General features: G+C 41.1%; 2 protein-coding genes across 4 annotated transcripts in view; one reads left to right on the top strand and one right to left on the bottom strand.

The window, feature by feature from the left end:
- LOC114641156 (V-set domain-containing T-cell activation inhibitor 1-like) overlaps positions 1-19,614 on the top strand; it is a 74,605-nt gene extending 54,991 nt beyond the window's left edge. For both annotated transcript variants that reach the window (XR_007934669.1, XM_028790266.2), the window contains exons 4-5: positions 12,445-12,587; positions 15,276-19,614. Coding sequence is in view for 1 of the 2 variants with exons in the window: in XM_028790266.2 (XP_028646099.2) it covers positions 12,445-12,560 (116 nt within the window). In the remaining variant the exon portion in view is untranslated. The remainder of the gene's footprint in view (positions 1-12,444; positions 12,588-15,275) is intronic.
- LOC114641152 (uncharacterized) overlaps positions 1-21,618 on the bottom strand; it is a 513,154-nt gene that overhangs the window by 178,623 nt on the left and 312,913 nt on the right. The gene's annotated exons all lie outside the window — the stretch shown is intronic.

Raw genomic sequence — 21,618 nt, 5'->3', positions numbered from 1 at the left:
TATATATAATATATATATATATATATATATATATATATATATATATATATATATATATATATATAAAAGACAGCAACAGTTATAACAATGACAACACAATTACATTGACAATCATGTTACGTTATTTTTAAAATGTTTCCTTTTTTTTCATAACCTCTTTAACACACTACTTCTCCGCTGCGAAGCGCGGGTATTTTGCTATATATATATACGAGCTGTATATACCCGGCGTTGCCCGGGGCAGAAGTAACCTAATCGGTCAAACACTTACATATATACCAAAGTAAACCTAATCGGTCAAACAGTTACATATATAAAAAAAGCGAACCTAATCGGATAAACAGCTTCATATATACAGAAGCGAACCTAATCGGACAAACAGCTAATCTATATACATAAGCAAACCTAATTGGTCAAACAGTTACATAAATACAAAAGCAAACCTAATCGAAGAAACAGCTTCATATATACAGAAGCGAACCTAATTGGTCAAACAGTTATGCATGTGCAGAATAATTTTACAAAGATTATGCGTGTTAACAATCATTAAAAAGAAAAGATTGAGGAACTCTTCTTCTATATGTGATGAAGCTGACTTGACGAAGACGTAGGTGGCATAGATTGGTTTTTCTAAAACAGAAGAAAAAAATGAGTATCTATTATTATTTTAAATTAGAATGAAAATGAGAACCTTGATTAGAGATAGATTATCCGTATTAAAATATGTGCATGAATAAACTTTTGCTAACTCTCTAGCAAAAGTTTATTCATACAAATTGGCATGGGATGGCTTTGTGAAAAAGTAAAAATTAGATAAAAATAAATTGACAATGCGTACTTCGATTTGACTGAGATTATCTGTAATGATGAAAAAAAAGTTTAGTATGTTTTTTTTTCCATACGGGAAGGATGTAAAACCTTACATAGGCACCCTTTAGCCCGTACTGAAGGGTACTGTCAGATTCTTACTGACTAAAAAACACCCTTTTTATTCCACAGCTACCCCAAAAACCACTATTAGGCATTACTTTGGGGTGGCAGTAGTTTAGTTATGAAACAGCTGGGTCCTGAAAAAAATCTGTCTTATTAGTGGCTTCATCACATATAGAAGAGTTCCTCAATCTTTTCTTTTTAATGATTGTTAACACGCATAATCTTTGTAAAATCATTCTGCACATGCATAACTGTTTGACCAATTAGGTTCGCTTCTGTATATATGAAGCTGTTTGACCGATTAGGTTTACTTTGGTATATATGTAAGTGTTTGACCGATTAGGTTACTTCTGCCCCGGGCAACGCCGGGTATATACAGCTCGTTATATTATATTATATTATATTATATTATATTATATTATATTATATTATATTATATTATCCATCCACTATCCAACCAGCTATATCCTAACTACAGGGGCACAGGGGTCTCCTGGAACCAATCCCAGCCAGCACGGGGCGCAAGGCAGGAAACAAAACCCGGGCAGGGCACTAGCCCACCACAGGGCATACATCCACACACCAAGCACACACTAGGGACAATATAGGATCGCCAATCCACCTAACCTGCATGTCTTTGGACTGTGAGAGGAAACCGGAGCACCCGGAGGAAACCCACACAGAGAACATGCAAACTCCACGCAGGGAGGACCCGGGAAGCGAATATATTATATTATATTATCCATCCATCCATCCATTTTCCAACCCGCTGAATCCGAACACAGGATCACGGGGGTGTGCTGGAGCCAATCCCAGCTAACACAGGGCACAAGGCAGGAACCAATCCCAGGCAGGGTGCAAACCCACCGCAGGACACACACAAACACACCCACACACCAAGCACACACTAGGGCCAATGTAGAGTCGCCAGTCCACCTAACCTGCATGTCTTTGGACTGTGGGAGGAAACCCACACAGACACGGGGAGAACATGCAAACTCCACGCAGGGAGGACCTGGGAAGCGATTATATTATATTATATTATATTATATTATATTATATTATATTATATTATATTATATTATATTATATTATATTATAAAAAAAATCTTGGGACGAGACAAGACTTTTTTTCTGGTGACGAGTCGTGATCTTTTGAAGAGAGAGACAAAGAGACGCTTTCACATCCCGTGAGACGGTCAGGTCATGTCATACTTCTGCAAGTCACGCCCTACTTACAACCATTTTCAAACAAGACCCACGGTCATCTAACCTCTCAGTTGTTGGAATGCTTTTGGCAGACACGCATCCTGTGCTCTCAGCTCTTAAAATTTTTATACGTTCTAGATGACACGTCAACGAATAAGCGAAGAAGAAAGAACAGCTCGTCAAAAAGAGACCGAAAGCATTGGAGAGAAAAGAATGCACAAAAGAAATCCCGGAGCTGGAAAAAGACAAAGTAGAACATCGTAAAGAATTCAAAAACATTGGCGCGATACATATGCAAAGCAGGTTAGAGATATTGGAGGTAGGATTTTTGAAAGTCTCAAAAAAAGGATAGTAAAGATTGCATTAGCACTAAAAAATGGAAAATATTACTTGGTGAAATAATGGAACAGCAAAAAGAGATAGTAGAGTGTTTGAGGATGTCTGGGGAAGAAGAGAGACAAGGCAGTGAGACAAAAGGACAGCTGCTGTACAGGCTTTTAAACGCTCAAAGAGCCACACGAGAGGCAGATCACATGGCAACAGCAAGCCAGCAGCTAATTAAGCAAAGAGGAAGTAAAAAAAACCTATTTGTTTCTCATTGTCTCACTGTTTAAAAGGGGTTTTTAGGGGAGCAACCACATTTCCTTGGGGTGCATTCAGCCCCCCCTTCACAACGGCTCATTCAACAATGCGATACTTAATTTTTTTTTTTTTTTACATCTTGCCTCCTCCAATCTTGCACCGGTTTCTCAGATGCAACGAATTTTGTTGCAGCAGTGCAGTTACCAATTTCTTTCGCCACTTCAACAACTTTTAAATTAAAACCAGCTTCATATTTTCTTCTGATCAAACACTTCAACGTAGATAAGGGTTGCTCTTACGATAAAGGTATATGAGGGTGTGAGATACATAAAACGGTGCAAACGTCACTTCAGAATAGTTTGGGTATTACTGTGTGGTCATGTAGGCACAACAGAAATAGAGAGAGAGGTTAGGAGCACACGCTGATACAGCGCATTGCCACACCTACATAGAAAAAAAAGGCGGTGTGCTCCGTGGTTACTCTCTCAGGTGGGCTTTAGCATTTCATAATCTCTTGGACCAACAGTGTGAGTATATCCGCATTCGGCTTATATGACCAACATTATAAAATACCAGAAATTATACTGTAAAAGCAAATCCCAACTTCTCCACAAGAGAACTTATCCACGAGTATATATAGGTACTTTTCTGTGTCATAAAAGCCAAATTAAATCTACTGGGATTCAATGTTGCATAACCAGAAAATTTGAAATCTTCCAACGGGGTGAACAATTTTTTTAGATACCATTTCCTATGCATACAGATGTGGACAAAATTGTTTGTCCCTCCACCTCCTGACAGAAAAAGAAGAACCCACTTCTGTCTGTGAAATAACTTGAAACTGACAAAAAAGCCATTAGCACCCATCATTGTTTATTCCATCTTCAACAAATAACAGACTTTGCTTTCGAGTTTTGATTCAACATGACATTTCAAATTAGAACACAAATGAACATGACGTGGATGCAAATGATGGGACCTTTAAGCTAATATTGTTTTGCACAACCTTTCGAGTTTACAATCCCTGCACACAAGCGATTTCTGGAGCTCTCCATGAGACTTCTGCACCTGTCCGCTGGTCGTTGGGCCTACTCGTCCCGAGCAGACTGCTCCAGCTGGATCAGGTCTGAAGGGGTCTTCTCCAGACTCCATGTGTCAGTTCTTTCCATCGATGTTCAATGCGATTCAAATTAGAGCTCGTAGAAGGCCACTTCAGAAAAGTCCAGTGTTTTGTTCTAGGCCATTTTTGGTTGATTTTCGCTGTGGATCTTGGCTCCTTATCCTGTTGGAGGATCCATGACGTGTGACTGAGACAGAACTTTCTGACACTGGGTAGTGCATTTCGCTCCAGAATGTCTTGATAGTGTTGAGATTTCCATATTTCCTGCAAAACTTGACTCACACAGCAAAGCAGCTCCAAACAATCACTGAGCCTCCTCCATGTATCACAATAGGTCTGGTGTTCTTTTCTTTGAAAGCTTCACTTTTTATCTGTGGACATTGAGATAATGTCACTTACCAAAAAATCTCTATTTTTGTCTCATCTGTCCATAGGACATTCTCCCAGAAGTACTGTGGCTTGTGTGAATATCCATTTTAGCAAATTCCACTCTGGCTTTTTATGTTGAGTTCTCTTTTGTCTTCTTCCATTGAGCCCATTGTCACTCAAAAAGTGGCAGATGGTGCGATCAGATGCTGATGGACCTCGACCTTGGAGTTCAACTTGCATCTCTTTGGAAATTGTCCTTGGCTGTTTGTCTTCCATTCTTAGAATCTTTCTGCACATTCTAGAGTTGATTTTCTTCTTATGGCTGTGTCCAAGGAGGTTGGCTACAGTCCCAGGGACCGTAAACTTCTTCAAAATATTTGCAGTTGGTGCCGCAAGAACATCAAGCTGCTGGGAGATGATGGTCTTCTAGCCTTTCCCTTCAACATGCTGTTCTATCATTTTCCTTCTGATCTCCTCAGACGACTTTCTACTGTGCTATCTCTGCTCCATGTTCAGTGTCGGACACACAATGACACCAAACAGCAGAGTGACGACTTTTCTCCATTTAAATTGGCTGAATGACTGACTACACAATTGGAGATGTGTGTGATATGAATTCAAGAAAACAGCAAGTTTCAAAAATTACTTGAATCCAATGATTTAGGATCTTTTCTAAGTTTCCCAACAAGCGTGTCCAGGTAATTTTAGAAGATCTTTGTAGAATAAGCCATACTTGATCTCTTGTTGCACTTGCTTTGCTTTACTCAATTACCTATGAATGGCATGCAGGTACACAGGGGACTATTGATTTCACTTCATCACTTTTAGGGGGCAGACAGCACTTTTTCAATTAGTTGAAAGGGAACCAACAAATCTGTCCACATCTGTATGTGTATTCAATGTATACGAAATGAAAGAAATAAAAGTAATGCAGAAATTGTATTAACGCATCATTAAAAATATCATTGTCAGTTATGCAAAATGAAAAATGAATCTGCAAGAATCACAGCAGAATAATTTGAATTTGAATCTCTACACCCTCAATTATATCCTGATTATTACAAAATACTAAATCCAGACAAGCTTCACCCTTCACCAAGCTGTTGGTGCTTTAACATACTGTGTTAAAATACAGTCAATGATTAAAATCTTGTACTCTGCTATTTGTAAGGTTATCCCAGTTAATATTCAGATAGTTAAAGTCCCCTTGAGTATAATATCTCCCTGTTAACTTGCCATTTTAATATTAATTTTAAGACGTGTGTTGAAATTACTGTCTGCATTGGGTAACACACTACTAAAATGAGGCCTCGTTCCCTAATGCTTTCCATGTGAAGCCAGATGTCCTCACTAAGATGGGGCTCATTGTCCAACTGAAGAGGACTTGCATTTTCACAGACAGACAGACAGACAGACAGACAGACAGACAGACAGACAGACAGACAGACAGACAGATAGATAGATAGATAGATAGATAGATAGATAGATAGATAGATAGATCTTTATTGTCATTGTTACTTTTACAAAGGAACAACAAAATTGAAGGTGCAGTTGACTCAGTGTGAGTCATAAGAGTTAAAAAGACAATAAGAGAGAAAATAATAACCAACCAAATAGTAATAAAAGTACTTTACAAAATATACAGATTGCACTTGTTATATATACAAATTGCACTGGTTGACTTAAGGTCTATATTGCGTATTGGGAGAATGATACGGAGCAGATTTATTCTGAGTTCAGGACCATGATTGGTTTTGGATAAAAGCTGTTTTTATGGCGGTTTGTTCTGGTTTTCACTGCTCTGTTTCTCTTGCTCGATGGCAAAAGCTGGAAGAGGCAATGACCGGGATGTGATGAGTCCTGTGAAATGTCTATTTTTTTTTGAGAGTGGGGACGGTACAACGAATTGTTCTCTCTGCTGTCCTGACGACCCTGTGGAGCGCTTTCCTTTCTGAGGAAGTGCAGCTGCCATACCACACACACAAGTCCGTATGTGAGCACACTCTCGATGGAGCAGTGATAAAGGGCAAGGATCAGATTTTTGGGGAGATGGTTCTTTCTGAGGTTTCTCAGAAAATACAGTCTCTGCTGCGCCTTCTTCAGCAGCTCTTTGGGGTTGGCGCTCCACATCAGGTCATCCTCCAGCTCAATGCTCAGAAACCTGAACACCAGGACCCTCTCCACACAGGCCCTGCCAATGACGAGTGGCTGGATGTCAGTTTTGTATTTTCTAAAGTCAATAACAAACTCCTTCATTTTTGTGTTGTTGAGGAGCAGGTTATTGACTCTGCACCACTCTGACAGCCACTCCACCTTGCCTGCTCACCCTCCTTGCCCGAGATGAGTCCAACCATCGTCGTGTCATCCGCAAACTTTATGATCTTGTTGCTATGGTGAGTGGGGACACAGTCCTATGTGTAGAGGGTGTAGAGGAGCGGGCTGAGCACACAACCCTGCAGCTTCCCGGTGTTGAGGCTGAGAGCAGTAGATGTGTGGAGACCCAGCCTGACCCTCTGTGAGTGACCAGACAGGAAGTCCAGTATCCAACTGCAGGTGAGTGATGGAAGTCCCAGATCTGCCAGTTTGGACACCAGTCATTGTGGGAGGATGGTGTTAAATGCCGAGTTGAAGTCTACAAAGAGCAGACTCCCCTGCTCCTCCAGGTGGGTCAGGGCAGCATGAAGGGCTGTGGCCACAGCGTCCTCCATGGATCTCTTTGCTCTGTTAGCAAATTGAAAAAGGTCCAGGTCTGCTGGCAGGCAGGCGATGATATGACTCCGCACCAGTTTCTCAGAGCACTTCATGATGACAGATGTGAGTGCCACTGGGCGGAAATTCTGTTTGACATAAACAGCAACTCCACCTTCTTTTCTGTCCTTACTAAAAAATGTGTACCCCTCTATGTTACGCTCATCTCCATCTTTGTTACTTAGCCAGGTTATTGCTATAATATCATAATTATGCTCTGCTACACACAACTCCACCTCACTTACCTTATTTTTGATACTTCTAGCATTAAGGCAAGCTATTTTTAATGTGTTATTCCTTCTACATTTAAATGTTGGGTTAGAATTTACATTACTACGCATTTTTATTTCTACACTGTTGTTTGTTCTTCTATGTAGAGTTCTAAACCCAGCCTGTCCTAAACTCCCTCTCCCCCCCATTCCCTAGTTTAAACAATCCTCAACTAACCTCCTCATACGCCTCCCCAATACTGTACATTGGTGCCCCTCCAGTTCAGATGTAACCTATCATGGCAGAACAGGTCCCATCTATTTTAAAAGGAGTCCCAGGGCCCCATAAACCTACCTGTATACCCTTCTACCCTGCACCAAGATTTGAGCCATGCGTTAAGCCTTCTAATCTCCTCAGTCTTACCTGGACTGGCACGTATTGTGGTAATGCAGGTCTCCCATTACTGTTAATGTCTTCCTACTAACTTGCTGTGTCATATTATTATAAAGTTGTACATTAATACTAATCCGCACTGGGGGACCCATAACACTGTCCCAATGTCAGACCTCTGTCCTTTCCACTTTTTGTTTGAATCCCTGCCAAGGTGTACGTGCCCTGGAGTGATCTCCATACCCAGAAAGAGATCAAGAAATTCAGATAAATTATAGGAAGGGCGATTTCATAAATAGCATCCAGTCATGCGAAAAATTAAGTACATCCCATGAATTTTTTTTTTCTTTTAAACATATCTGGACATATCAAGACCTGATCTTCATTGAAACAGTATTTATAAGTAAAAGTGATACAAATGAAAGAAGACATTGAACATTTGACTTTGCACTATTTTATTCGATGAAAAATGAACAAGTAGCTCTAATGTCTGGTGTTGCCTGTTCAAGTCGAATTCTCTTCTGTCTATTGGTCTCTGGCATTCACTGGGAGAAAGTTTTTCCCACTCCTCCATGCAGCTGTGAGATGTTTAAAGTGTCTTGCATGCACAGCTATTTCAATCCCCTGGCACATACTTATCTCAATCTGGACTTTGACTTGGCCATTCAAAAACCCTTCATTTATCTTTTTAGCTATGTCTTGGTGTCTTTACTGGTATGCTTAGGGTTATTGTCATCTTGTAAGGCCCATTTTTGGTTGAATTTCAATTTTCTGACAGATGGTCTCACATTATTCTCAAGCACCCTGTGGTACAATGAAGAATTCCTAGTGGATTCTATGATGCTGAGCTGTCCAGGCCCTGATGTAGAAGATCAGCTCGCAGCCAGAACATTTCCATCAGCATGCTTTATATTTGTCATCAGGTTCTTCTGGCCAAATGCTGTTTAAGGGTTTCACCAAACATGTCTACTACTACTGTGGCCAAATATCTCTCTCTCCCTCATCTGTCTAAGAGCACATTGTTCCAGAAGTTCTGGTCTTTGCATAGTATCTATCTATCTATCTATCTATCTATCTATCTATCTATCTATCTATCTATCTATCTATCTATCTATCTATCTATCTAGATGTTCATGGGCAAACTTTAGTCATTCCCTGCTGTTCTTTCTGGACAGCAAAAGTTTCCACCTGGCAGACCTCCCAAGTAAATTTAATTTGTGCAACCTCTTTCTAATGGTAGATACGTATACTTTGACATCAATAGTGGCAAAAGCTACTGGATGGTCGCATGATAAAATGCTGGGGTTATTAGGGACTTCTTTCATCATCTGAGTATTGAGAAAAGCGCTATATAAATGTAATGAATTATTATTATTATCTTGCATTCTGCTCTTGGAATGGACTTGCTGGAGTGGCCTGGCCTGGACAACTTGAAATCTTCTCCACTTGTAGGAGACCTTCGATACAGTGCAATGGCTGATTTCCAATTGGTTTTCACTCTCTTGATAGAGAGCCATCTAGAACCTTCTTTCTGAAAGGCCACAGAGAGCTCTTTTGATGCTAGCAGGGTGAAAACACAAACTTCAACAACAAAAAGCACACCAAAGTAAATGTCAAGAGTCAGTTTAAATAAGACAGGCTCTCTAGTGATGTCCTAGTCATTTGCATCTTATCCTAACTTGAGGTACCCGAGGTAGGGATAAATGGTGTGATCCACTTACTTTTTACACATTTGTTTAAATAACACAATGTACAAAATTGTCCACATTTGTAAAAAAAAATAAATAAGGGGTGTATAAACTTTTTCATGTTCCAATACGATACGCAGAGGATGTAAAATCCATTCTGCACTGGTCCTGTCTTTACTCTTCAGGGCTATCTATTTGATTATATAATCATATAAATAATAGCTTGATACCACTTCCACCTACATTCCAGTACTTTCTTAGATAACTCTCCCACTTTTGTTGTACCTTTTATTGTCTCATTTCTCATTCTGCATTTTATTATTATTATTATCATTATCATTATTACATTTACGTTTATTTTCTTGGCAGATGCAATTACAGCATAATTGAGTAACATTAGGCTCGGGCCTGTTTGTTCAGCAAGTGTAGTAGGACAGGTAACCAAAGTTGATTGCCACAATACATTTACAATCCTAGGTTACAATCAATAAAGCAATTGAACTTAATTAAAATACAAATCAACCAACAGCATAAAAGATCCCAGAGCAACATTTTTTCAGATGAGTCAGGTAGACTCAGAACAGATGGGTCTTCAGTCGCTTCTTAAAGTCAGCAGTACAGATGGAAGTGAGCGTCTTGTTCCACCAACTCAGAACCACACAAGAAAAGAGTCAGGATTGAAACTTTGTTACCGTGCAGAGGTGGTACAATGAAGAATTCCAAGTGGATTCTATGATGCTGAGCTATCCAGGCCCTGATGTAGCAGATCAGCTCCCAGCCAGAACATTTCCATCAGCATGCTTTATACCTGTCATCAGGTTCTTCTGGCCAAATGCTGTCTATGGGTTTCACCAAACATGTCTACTACTACTGTGGCCAAATGTCTCTCTCTCCCTCATCTGTCTAAGAGCACATTGTTCCAGAAGTTCTGGTCTTTGCATAGATGTTCATTGGCAAACTTTAGTCATTCCCTGCTGTTCTTTCTGGAGAGCAAAGGTTTCCACCTGGCAGAACTCCCAAGTAAATTTAATTTGTGCAGCCTCTTTCTAATGGTAGATTCGTATACTTTGACATCAATATCCATTCTGCACTGTGGCATCAACAGACGCTGTTCCCTTGCAGACCTGAGTGGGCGAGAAGGAGTATAGGACTTCACCAGTGGCTCCATACATACAGGTGCTGGCAAGAAGGAGTATAGGACTTCACCGGCGTCTCCATACACACAGGTGCTGACCCCCTGACTGCTTTGTAGACAAGCATCAAGGACTTGAACTTAATGTGTGCTGCTACAGGGAGCCAATGTAGTGACCTGAAGAAAGGAGTGACATGTGCCCCCCCTCGGCTGGTTAAACAGAAGACAGGCTACTGCATTCTGGACCATCTGCAGTGGCTTGATAGCACATGTGGGTGGTCCTGCCAGAAGTGAGTTGCAGTAGTCCAGACATGGGAAGACCAGGGCCTGGACCAGACATTGTACTGCATATTCTGTAGCGACAGGAGAGGTTAGGAGCCTGTCTTAACCTCACATGACAACCACATGACAAACTAACTCAGGACCCAGATTAGGATCCGAGTGCAGCCAAGCAATGTGTGACACCTCAGCACCACACTAGTTCAGGTGGAATGGAACCAGTGTGAGTTTTTTTACGGTGGCTGGAGTGCCAATTCTGCCACCAACCCCCAGGCTTTTTCCCTTCACGTTAAAGGGCCTACATGCAGGGCTGGATGAAGATTAATGTCATACCAAGGACAAAGCGATTGCAGGTTAAAGGGCTTTGCTCAAGGACCCAACGGAATTGAGTCACTTTTGGCGTTTACAGGATTCGAACCAGCAACCTTCCGATTGCCACTGCAGATCAGAGCCACTACTCCGCCCTGATATTCTGTAGTAATAATAATATTGTGGTGAAACCTCAGCTTTAGTATAAGAAAACTACAAAAGTCATTATGAGTGCTAATTTGTGGTAAAGGTGCTGTAAAATTGTGACGTCATTCATTGTCAGACATGAGACGTGAACTCCTACTTGTCGCTGGAAGTGCATGACTTCATGACTACTTCTCATATCCCACTCTGGGTGGGACAAACTCATCCTAGTCCAGCGGTTCTCAATCTGTGGGGCAGGCCCCCCTAGGGGGGCGCGAAGATGTGAAAAAAAGAAAACCAGAATCGAAAATATGAAAAATACATCTATTGAAACCAAAACAAATTAACTTAAACTACATTCTGATACTAGAAAAATAAATACAGAGTTAGATAAATGTCAATAAAAGTTAAGTAGGTATAATAAAATATGCATCTATGATATATCATTAATTAAAAAAGAAAAGAATGGTATTAGTGGGCTCCTTTCAAAAAAACATTAGGGGGGCACAATTAAAACTGTTATGAAAACTCGGGTCGCAAATACTTAAAGGTTGAGAAACGCTGTCCTAGTCAGACATTTACTGCAATTCCAAGGAATAAATTTCAGATGCTTGATAAATATGGACACTGCTTTCTGGTATCCTTTCTAAAATGTTAAAATGAAAATGACTTATCTTTCCTTTCACCATCCACCATGGCCTTGCACATGCTCTAGTTAACAATCACAGACCTCCTTCCCCATGTACTCATAATCTTAAAATATTCAATGTTCCTCATGCACGGACTGCAAGAAACACCTAAATTGGAAAGATTAAAACCAGTGGAAAGCCTTGCAGAATTCAGAATTCTAAATGAGTCTTGCAAGAGTAACTTGTAAAAATGAATTAATAAATAAAAAATAAAAATGCACACAGGAGTAAAAACCACAATAAAAAACTTCACAACCAGAAAGAGTGATGTCAGCAGCAGCCCACACACCATACCTCTGTCCTTCAGTAAAGCTGGGATCTCAGACGGCATTTTCACACTCTTTATGGTGCTCATAAATACAAATTGGCAATTCATTTTGTGAAAACAAATTATGTATGGTTTTATTTCTGGATTTAATATCAAATGGTTGGAAATTAATCATTGCAGAGTTTCAGTTCCATTGTGATGATTTCATATTTGTGGTTTGGGCATTTGATGTTGAATGTGGTTTAGAGGTCGTCTTATGCTCACTTTAGTAAAAATGTAAATTTTTTTGAAAGTCAAATGAATTAAGTGAAATTTTTGTGTTTGTCAAAATTCATGGTACATTATGCATATTTTTTTATTTTTTTGCTTTGCAGCACCAGTGGTTACTAAAGAGAAATCATCTAGGAGCAGCAGCCCAGCACTTCATCTGAATGTGATGTGTCTCCTGATGCTCATCCTGATGCTCACCCCCCTATTTAACCTGACCTAAGTGAACCCGTCTACGACTTTCAACAAGGTGCTAAAATGTATTACAAAGGAATTGTTAAAAATGATGTATTAACTTTCATAAATAGGACATACAGTGGTGTATGAAAGTAGGGATCTGCATTGGCAATCGGAAGGTTGCCGGTTCGAATCCCGTAAATGCCAGAAGGGACTCTGCTCTGTTGGGCCCTTAACCTGAAGTTGCTGAGCGCTTTGAGTAGTGAGAAAAGCGCTATATAAATGCAAAGTGTTAAAGTATTAAAACCCCTTGAAATTCATCCTAATTTTTTTGCATTACAAAAGACTCGTACACATTGTCGCAGGTGGCTGGGGGGGCGACCCAGCCTCCCATCCACCCCCCACCCCCCCAGCCAGGACACCCCGGAGGACCGGAAGAGGGCTTGCGCCTTCCCCAGACCACATGGGGACAACCTCCCCTGTGCCTATGAGGACAATGGGTACAGAACTTTAAAACTCAACCCTGTAGGGGCCTGTGGTCACCACAATGCCTTGGGAGCCCTGGACCTCAGCACTTCTGCCACACCCAGAAATGCTGGGGGGAAGAGGATTGGGGACACCCGGAGTGCTTCCGGGTGCGCAGCCGGCACTTCCACCACACTGGGGAGTGCCGGTAGAAGATTGCTGGGAAGCACCTGGAGCAAATCCGGGTGCTCTGTTCATTGGCTGGAGTCAGGAGTGGAGAAGGACGGAGCTCAGGAGGAGAGGCAAGGAGGCGGTCTGAGGAGAAAGGCATTTGTGTTGTGGCCTGGCCTTTGGGGACATTTGGGGTTCTGAGGTGCACTTAACTGTAAATATGATCCATCTTACTAACCGAAGGTTGTAAACCAGATATGGACGCTGGGCGCTGGGCACATCGAGGCACACGCGCACTGCTGCCCGCCACAGAGCAAAAAAAGAAACGAGAGGATTCGAAGGTTGTATTACAGTACGGAAACCCCAGAGGTCCTTGCGAAAGGAGTCACAGCTCAAACCAACTGTGACAACGCGTGCGCCTACAACGCGCTTGCGAAAGGAGTCACGGCTCAAACCAAAGAAAACACAGAAACGAGACTATGACCTGTGAACTACACCTGAGGTAAAGCGTGCACGCCAGGTTGTACAGCCGCCCAGACGCAACCGCCCACACCACCGCATATACCCTTCCATGATATGTCTTCACGCAGCGGCTTCCCACCGAGGCGCATATTGCGTTGTGGCGCTCACCCCACAGTCGGACGCAGCGGCTTCCCAGAGTCAGTAGGTGGCCCCCAAACAACACAACCTGTTCAAGCAGTCAGTGTCAGCGAAGGCAACAGACTCACGTCTCCACAAAACGAAACCGCTGTAGTACAGATATGCCTATTGGATTAAATGACATTTCCCCAGACGCACCCGCCCTCCATGATATGTCATCCATCCACATATCGGACGGCACAGAAACTGATTGCCATTCTAGGATTTCCGATTCGCTGGTGAATCGCGGGCTTACTAGTTGTAAATAAACGTGTGTTGGGTGACGTCAAAGTGTCCACCTATCTGTGTCCGGGCCGGCTTCCACAACGTATTTATTCATCTTTAATGGTCTCCCAGCAGACATTCACATGGTGGCCTCCTTTGGGCAGACCATGGGCAGTGTGGGCACTCAATTAAACATCACATTAGCCCAATGTAGGGGCTGCTACAGGGGGCCGCAGCAAACATTCACATAGTGGTGCCCTGTGGGCAGACCATGGGCAGTGTGGGCTCGGTAAACCCCAATTAAATATCACAATGGCCCAATATGGAGGCTGCTACAGGGGGCCTGTTAGTAAAGTTCCCCTAGTGACCCAAAATGAATTAGTCGCTGGCAGTGCAAGTTCAGTAAGCCCCTCACTAGCCCACTGATAGGTTGGTAACGCTGGCCAATCTCATCTCTAGTTTATAGTCTCCCACTTTTATTGATAAATAACACAGTGAATGAGTATTTTTGGTGTGTTTTAAATTTCAGTTGCAGAAGTCCAAATAGCAATTTGAACAACTTTACAAAGTATCATTTGTATTTTGGCCAAAACTGTACAATTTTTTATATGTTATTGGTAATGATTTTATGTTCAGGGCTGTAACTTTGCAAAAAAAAAAAAAAAAAAAGCTGGCCAAGTACAATTAAATGCAAAGCATTTTGTGTTTTGTAATAATAAATAGTTTAAAGACACATTTGTATTTGTTTTTATCCTTTTTTATATTAATTAATAAATTGTATTGATTAAGGAACAACTAAACATTACATATAAATTTCCAAGAAAGGACCAGTAAGCGGTGGCCCGGTGGTAGTGCTGCTGCCTCACAGTAAGGGCTTCACATCCTGGGTCTGTCTGGCCTTTGTGGAGTTCTGCATGTTTGCTTCAGTTGTCCAACAACCCCACCCTGGATAAGTGGGTATAGAAAACAGATGGGTGGATTTGTACGGGAGGACGTTTTTTTTTTTCAGGTTTGTGACCATATTTGAGCTCCCTGTCTGCTTGCCAACTCTGGGCTAGTGTTTTGGGGCCAAAGTTTCTCCGAAGTCCAAATCCCAGTTGGGCCATCTTGGCTGCCCACAATCTGTTTACTCACACTGGGCCTACCCTGGCCCAAGGTCAGCTTGTTTGCTGGGTTATTTAGAAATATATTGTTACAGCATAAGAGTTATCATTAAAATTACTAAATGGATAAATATGTGGACAAATCTTTTGTCTTGCAGACAATTAGGATGACTTGTATGGGGATTGAAGACTTTCGCACGCCACTGCACATACGATTTGTGAAAATCTCCAATTTTGTCAACCTCTGTTTTCCTATACAGAGTCATAAAGAGAGAAAGTGTGTGTCCTGAATGGATTTGGTGAAAGACAGAAGCTGACGTGAAGGGGTGGCTGTTCATCACAAGCTGGTCATCTTGGACCAATTTATAACTGGCTGCTAATTAACTATAACATCGCCATCCTATGATCATTCCATCTTTACCAGTCTGTAGCATTGTGTTTAATTGGATTTTGTAAATTGTACTTTGAAGAAGACATCTTTACTCATGTTGACTTCACTAATGTGCTCTGATTTAGGTTTGTGTGGGGTCTCTTGATTGATATTATTTGCTACTCGCCCCATGCTGTTTATAGTCATGACTGAGAAAAAAATAAAATAAGAAAGAAATAATCTTGCAATTTCATGGAGATGACAAAAGATTCTGAAGCATTGGGCTTCAATGGTGGTCAACGATGAACACCAATACACCTTTTTGAAACATCCATGAAAAAAAGTCATTGTGCGGCATAATTCATATGATGGGTTTCCAGTCGTACACCAATAAACACGTGTGTTTAGAACAGTGTGAGCATACAACTAGATATGTGACTTTTGACTTGTGCAACACAAGAAACAATTGTCATGAATATTTTAATATTGTTTAACTGGGGTGTCTGCCCCCTGCTCGCTTTGCTCACCAACCCCTGTGTTTGGTTTAGTGGATATACAATACAATTTATTTTTGGTAAAGCCCAAAATCACACAAGAAGTGCCGCAATGGGCTTTAACAGGCCCTGCCTCTTGACAGCCCCCCAGCCTTGACCCTCTAAGAAGACAAGAAAAAACTCCCAAAAAAAAACCCTTGTAGGGAAAAAATGGAAGAAACCTCAGGAAAGGCAATTCAAAGAGAGACCCCTTTCCTGGGGGTTAATACAATACAATACAATATACAGAACAGAATAAATCCTCAATACAATATAAAAATAAAAATTCTAGAAGTACAGAGTAGAATTTCACATTAGATGATATCACATAATATGATTTGGATTTGTTTTAAGTCAAGGAGACCTCATTCATCAAGCTGTCTCCTCCATTTTGCCATTCCACATCTGAAATAGCGCTAATTGTTATTTTCTTGTGCATTGTTACATATGCATTATTTTCACTTTTACTTTAAAAACGTATGTAAAAACAATACTTGTTTCTTTATTTCCTGCCCCGCGCATGTTTACATCTCTTTCTTCCCAGACGTATAATGCTGCTCGTGTTGTGAAGGGTGTTGCGGCTGAACATACACTAAGGATATGCCTTTGGATCATTTGCTGTCTTTTTGCAGCTTGCTAGCTGCCTCTTCTGCCTGTCGCATGTCGTTGTTTTAAGAGCTCTGAGCACATGATGCTTGCCTGCCAAAAGCAATCCAACAACTTCTAGCTTAGAGGTCTGTTGACTTGTTTTAAATGATGGCTCACTGCCTGGTCTCGCGTGACGTTGTAAAAGCAATACCTGTCTTTTATTTCTGGCACCGGGCGTGGTTGAATTCTTTTTTGCAGGATGTATAACGCTGCTCGCGTTCGGTTGGGGTAGCTGCTGTCGCACTGCCCTTCGATCTCTTTAAAGCCTCTACAGCCGCTGTCCTTTCCGCTACAGCCCTGGGACAATCTCTTGGCACCAAGTCTCATGTTTACGGTCCCCAGGAGACGCACCGTGGCAAGTCTACTTGGTCTCACGGGTCTTTAAAATGTCTTTCGAGATTATCACGTATCGTAGCCTTGCATTTGCTTTCCATTCCAGGATTTTCTTTTATATATAGAGAGATGTGCTTCACTTTGGACCACCATTGAAACTCAATGCATCAATAACTTTGTGAAAATTTTTTTCTTAGCCATAACTAAACAGCACGTGGCAAACAATGAACAGAAAAATGTTTGTTTTTGAGTGATGCCTTTGAACTGTTTGCTTTCTCTTGTACACTTTTCATTTTATTTAATATTTTTATATTTATGTATTTATTTCTTCCTCTGTAAAGCGTGTGGTGAGTGACCAAATGTCATTTTAGAAAAGATTTCTGTAGTTTGTGTTGTAAGTTCATTCAAGTAAGAGGCACTTAATAGGTAATGGTGGAAGCTGAAGGAGTGCAGTGTTGGGTTGGTGTAGAACTAGATGAATAGATAGTTAGAACTTTAGTTCAAGTTCAAGCACTTTATTGTCTTTGTGTAACACAACGAAATTACTTTTTGTGACAGCCCCAAGGTGCATTTAAAGAAAAGTCAAATAACTCCAAATATGTCGTATACAGTGTTAAGTGATCAAGTAACCAGAGCAAATTATTATTGCTCAAAGTACTGCAGTATAAATGTTATTGCACCTGTTAATGAATAGTACATTCCATATTCTATATTGTATTACATTAGTATATTGCACATTACCAATATGGCTTATTGCACATGTTCAATTAAAAATGATCTCAGACTGAGGAGATTCAGAGTTCAGAAAGTTTATGGCAGATGGGGAAAAGCTCTTTTTAAGTCTGTTTGTGCGCACACGGATTGACCTAAAGCGTCTGTCTGACGGGAGGAGCTCAAGCAAAGAATTTCCAGGATGAGTTTTGTAAATAATTCACACATAATAATAATAATCAAATAAGCAAACATTTTATAGTCATTTTTTATGACTAAATAAAATTGATTTCAGTTTTGGAATAAGCTAGCCTATAACCTACATAAACAGAGTGGAACAGGCTGTGTATGACAAAATTCTACGTGCTTGTAGTATGCTGTTAGCGTATGCCACAGTTACAACGTAGGCTAATAAAGTTCTATTGTACATTTATAAATGTAGCTCCGCTAAAATATTAGCAATTTCCAGAAGATGGCTCTCGAATGTGTCGTCCAGTCAGTCGGTGAACTGAGATTCAGTGTATTGCATGACGTGTCTGCAGTTCGTTCCTCCATTTGGAACACAACGTGATTCTTTAGGTGAACTAATTCAGCATACCGCATTGCGAGTAACTGCGAGTGTCTTCTCTGTAGTTTGTGAACGAACTTGCAGCACTTCTCCAGATCACTCCATAGAGGCATACGGGTTCACTCAGTCAGTCAGTGCACTGAGACAGTCAGAATCAACTGACCAAGTCAGTCATTGGCTAGTTGTCGTCATGTCCATTTTGATGAAAACATTTACTTTTTCCTGAAAGTGAAGCTAAGATGAAAACTCCAGACTGACGCGGAATACAATATAAAACGTAGCACGCACTGCACATGCCTCGGAAAGATTTGTTCTTTTATGTCTCTGTACCAGTAAGTTTACTCAGTGACAAGTGATGAGTACAAAAGAACTAGCTGGCACAACACTAAAATCTATAGGACCTTATAAAGTTGATATACAATTAGTAGAAGGGTAGCATCCTTAGATACAATAACATGATGCAAGTCTCTAAAGGTGACTGAAGTCAGATGACCGCGAGGACAGAAAAACAAAAGACAAAGCTCCAGTTTCAAAGAAAAAGCTGTATGTGAATCTGGCAAAAGAAAAAAGAAAAAGGTTAAAATGGACCAAAGAAAACAGACATTGGACAGGAGATGACTGGAGAAGCGTATCATGTCTGGCGTTTGCCTCGCACACGTCACACTCTGATGGCCTTCTCCTCCCATGCAGTTGTCTGTCCTGGGCCTTCCCTTTCTTTTTCTATCCTGGTCACACCCAGTCTGCCGTCATAGAAAGACTGAATGAATTTTGGGAGACACTTCATGAAAATGTTACCCACCTGTCCCAAACAAAAACCACACATGAAGAATAGTCATTAATAAATAAATGAAGAAATGTACCTAATGAAAGTATTTAATATTAGGCATATATAAAATGAAGTATGTATTTAAAAATTGGGGGCACAAAAAAGAAATGTTATTATTTGTGTATTTTATATTTCTTTTAATATATACAGTAAGTGTTGTAACAGACTGTAGATAAATTGTATTTTAGAGTATGTATAATAATATGTACAGCATGTTCACCTGTCCTCAATGAACTCTTTGGAGTGTTTACATAACCCTGAAAAGACTCAATCTTTCCATATGTACAATTTAGCAGTTAGTTTTACATAACTGATTTTGGTGTGTGTATACTAAATGTTTGTATTGTAAGGGTATTGCACTTTTCCTCCCTATTGTCTTTTTGCTTTTTCACTTATTTAAATGGGTCAAAATATGAAAACACTTCCAAGAACTTTGTATGAGGTGGACCACCACAGTTACAGTTTTCTTATTTTAAGTGCTGCATAAACTTCTAAGAGAAGCACGGAATGGATATTTGTGAAACTAATAAAAGTTTTACACTTTACAGCAATTGAGCTTTTTATTTTTTGTTTTGTTTTTTTCATTACCCATTAGGATTATTAATCATTAATGAGGATTTTCTATTTCACTGATCTGCGGGAGAGAGGAGGGAACTCAGTTATCAGGACATTAATGAAAGAGAGCGCCAGAGCTCCCATGTCAGTATGCCTGCTTAACCAGGTTAATGGCAGCAGAGGCGAGGCAATGTTTCTTTTGTTTGCTGGAATCTGAGTGGTGTACGGTCATCACAAGATTAAGAAGACAGCTAAACCAGTTAGGGCAGCGCTGCTGACTCACAGTAAGGAGACCCAGGTTCGCATCCTGGGTCCTCCTGTGTGGAGTTTGCATGTTCTCCTCGTGTCTGCGTGGGTTTCCTCCCACAGTCCAAAGACATGCAGGTTAGTTAGTTAGATAGAGAGAGAGAGAGAGAGAGACAGACAGACAGACAGACAGACAGCGACAGACAGACAGACAGACAGACAGACAGACAGACAGACAGACAGACAGACAGACAGACAGACAGATAGATAGATAGATAGATAGATAGATAGATAGATAGATAGATAGATAGATATTTTATTAATCCCCAAGGGGAAATTTAGATTTACAAGCAGCAGCATACTGATTAAGACAATATTAATTAAAGATCAATAAAAGTACAGTGTGAGTTAAAAAATGCAAGGTGGACAGTGCGAGGCAGGTATAATAATAATTCATTACATTTATATACCGCTTTTCTCAGTACTCAAAGCGCTATCCACAAAGGGAGGAACCAATCCCACAATCTTCTTACTGCAAAGCAGCAGCACTACCACTGCACCACCTGTGATATAATAGTCAATACTCTTATATAATTTGAAGAGTCACATAGTGTGTGGGAGGAACGATCTCCTCAGTCTGTCAGTGGAGCAGGACGGTGACAGCAGTCTGTCGCTGAAGCTGCTCCTCTGTCTGGAGATGATCCTGTTCAGTAGATGCAGTGGATTCTCCATGATTGACAGGAGTCTGCTCAGCGCCCGTCACTCTGCCACGGATGTCAAACTGTCCAGCTCCATGCCTACAATAGAGCCTGCCTTCCTCACCAGTTTGTCCAGGTGTGAGGCGTCCCTCTTCTTTATGCTGCCTCTCCAGCACACCACTGTGTAGAAGAGGGCACTCACCACAACCGTCTAAAAGAACATCTGCGGCATCTTATTGCAGATGTTGAAGGACGCCAGCCTTCTAAGGAAGCATAACCGGCTCTGTCCTCTCTTGCACAGATCATCAGTATTTGCAGTCCAGTCTAATTTATCATCCAGCTGCACTCCCAGGTATTTATAGGTCTGCACCATCTGCACACAGTCACCTCTGATGATCACGGGGTCCATGAGGGGTCTGGTCCTCCTAAAATCCACCACCAGCTCCTTGGTTTTGCTGGTGTTCAGGAGTAGGTGGTTTGAGTCGCACCATTTAACAAAGTCCTTGATTAGGTTCCTATACTCCTCCTCCTGCCCACTCCTGATGCAGCCCACGATAGCAGTGTCATCAGCGAACTTTTGCACATTGGCGATCCTAAATTTTCCCTAGTGTGTGCTTGGTGTGTGTGTGTGTGCCCTGCGATGGGCTGGCACCCTGCCCAGGATTGGTTCCTGCCTTGTGCCCTATGCTGGCTGGGATTGGCTCCAGCAGACCCCTGTGACCCTGTGTTAGGATATAGCGGGTTGGACAATGACTGACTAAACCAGTCGGCCATTGGTCAAATTGTCTTTTCTTACTGTGGGGGACAAAAAGTATCCAAAGGAGTTACAGTGTTTATAAAAAAGGTGTTTGCACCCCTTCCAGATCGCCTTTATTTTTGTCTGCCACAGTGAATGATGTCGGGTCTTTAGATGATAAAAGATCATTGGAACCAGAGGAAACATAGAACACCATTTCTAAAGTTCTACTTAATATACTTAAATAGTCAATTTATCCAGTGCCTGTGTGAAAAGT

This window comes from Erpetoichthys calabaricus, chromosome 4 (assembly GCF_900747795.2).
Source record: "Erpetoichthys calabaricus chromosome 4, fErpCal1.3, whole genome shotgun sequence".
Taxonomy (NCBI): Eukaryota; Metazoa; Chordata; class Cladistia; order Polypteriformes; family Polypteridae; genus Erpetoichthys; species Erpetoichthys calabaricus.
Note: the sequence above shows the minus strand (reverse complement) of the source record. Positions and strands in the feature narration are given on the sequence as shown.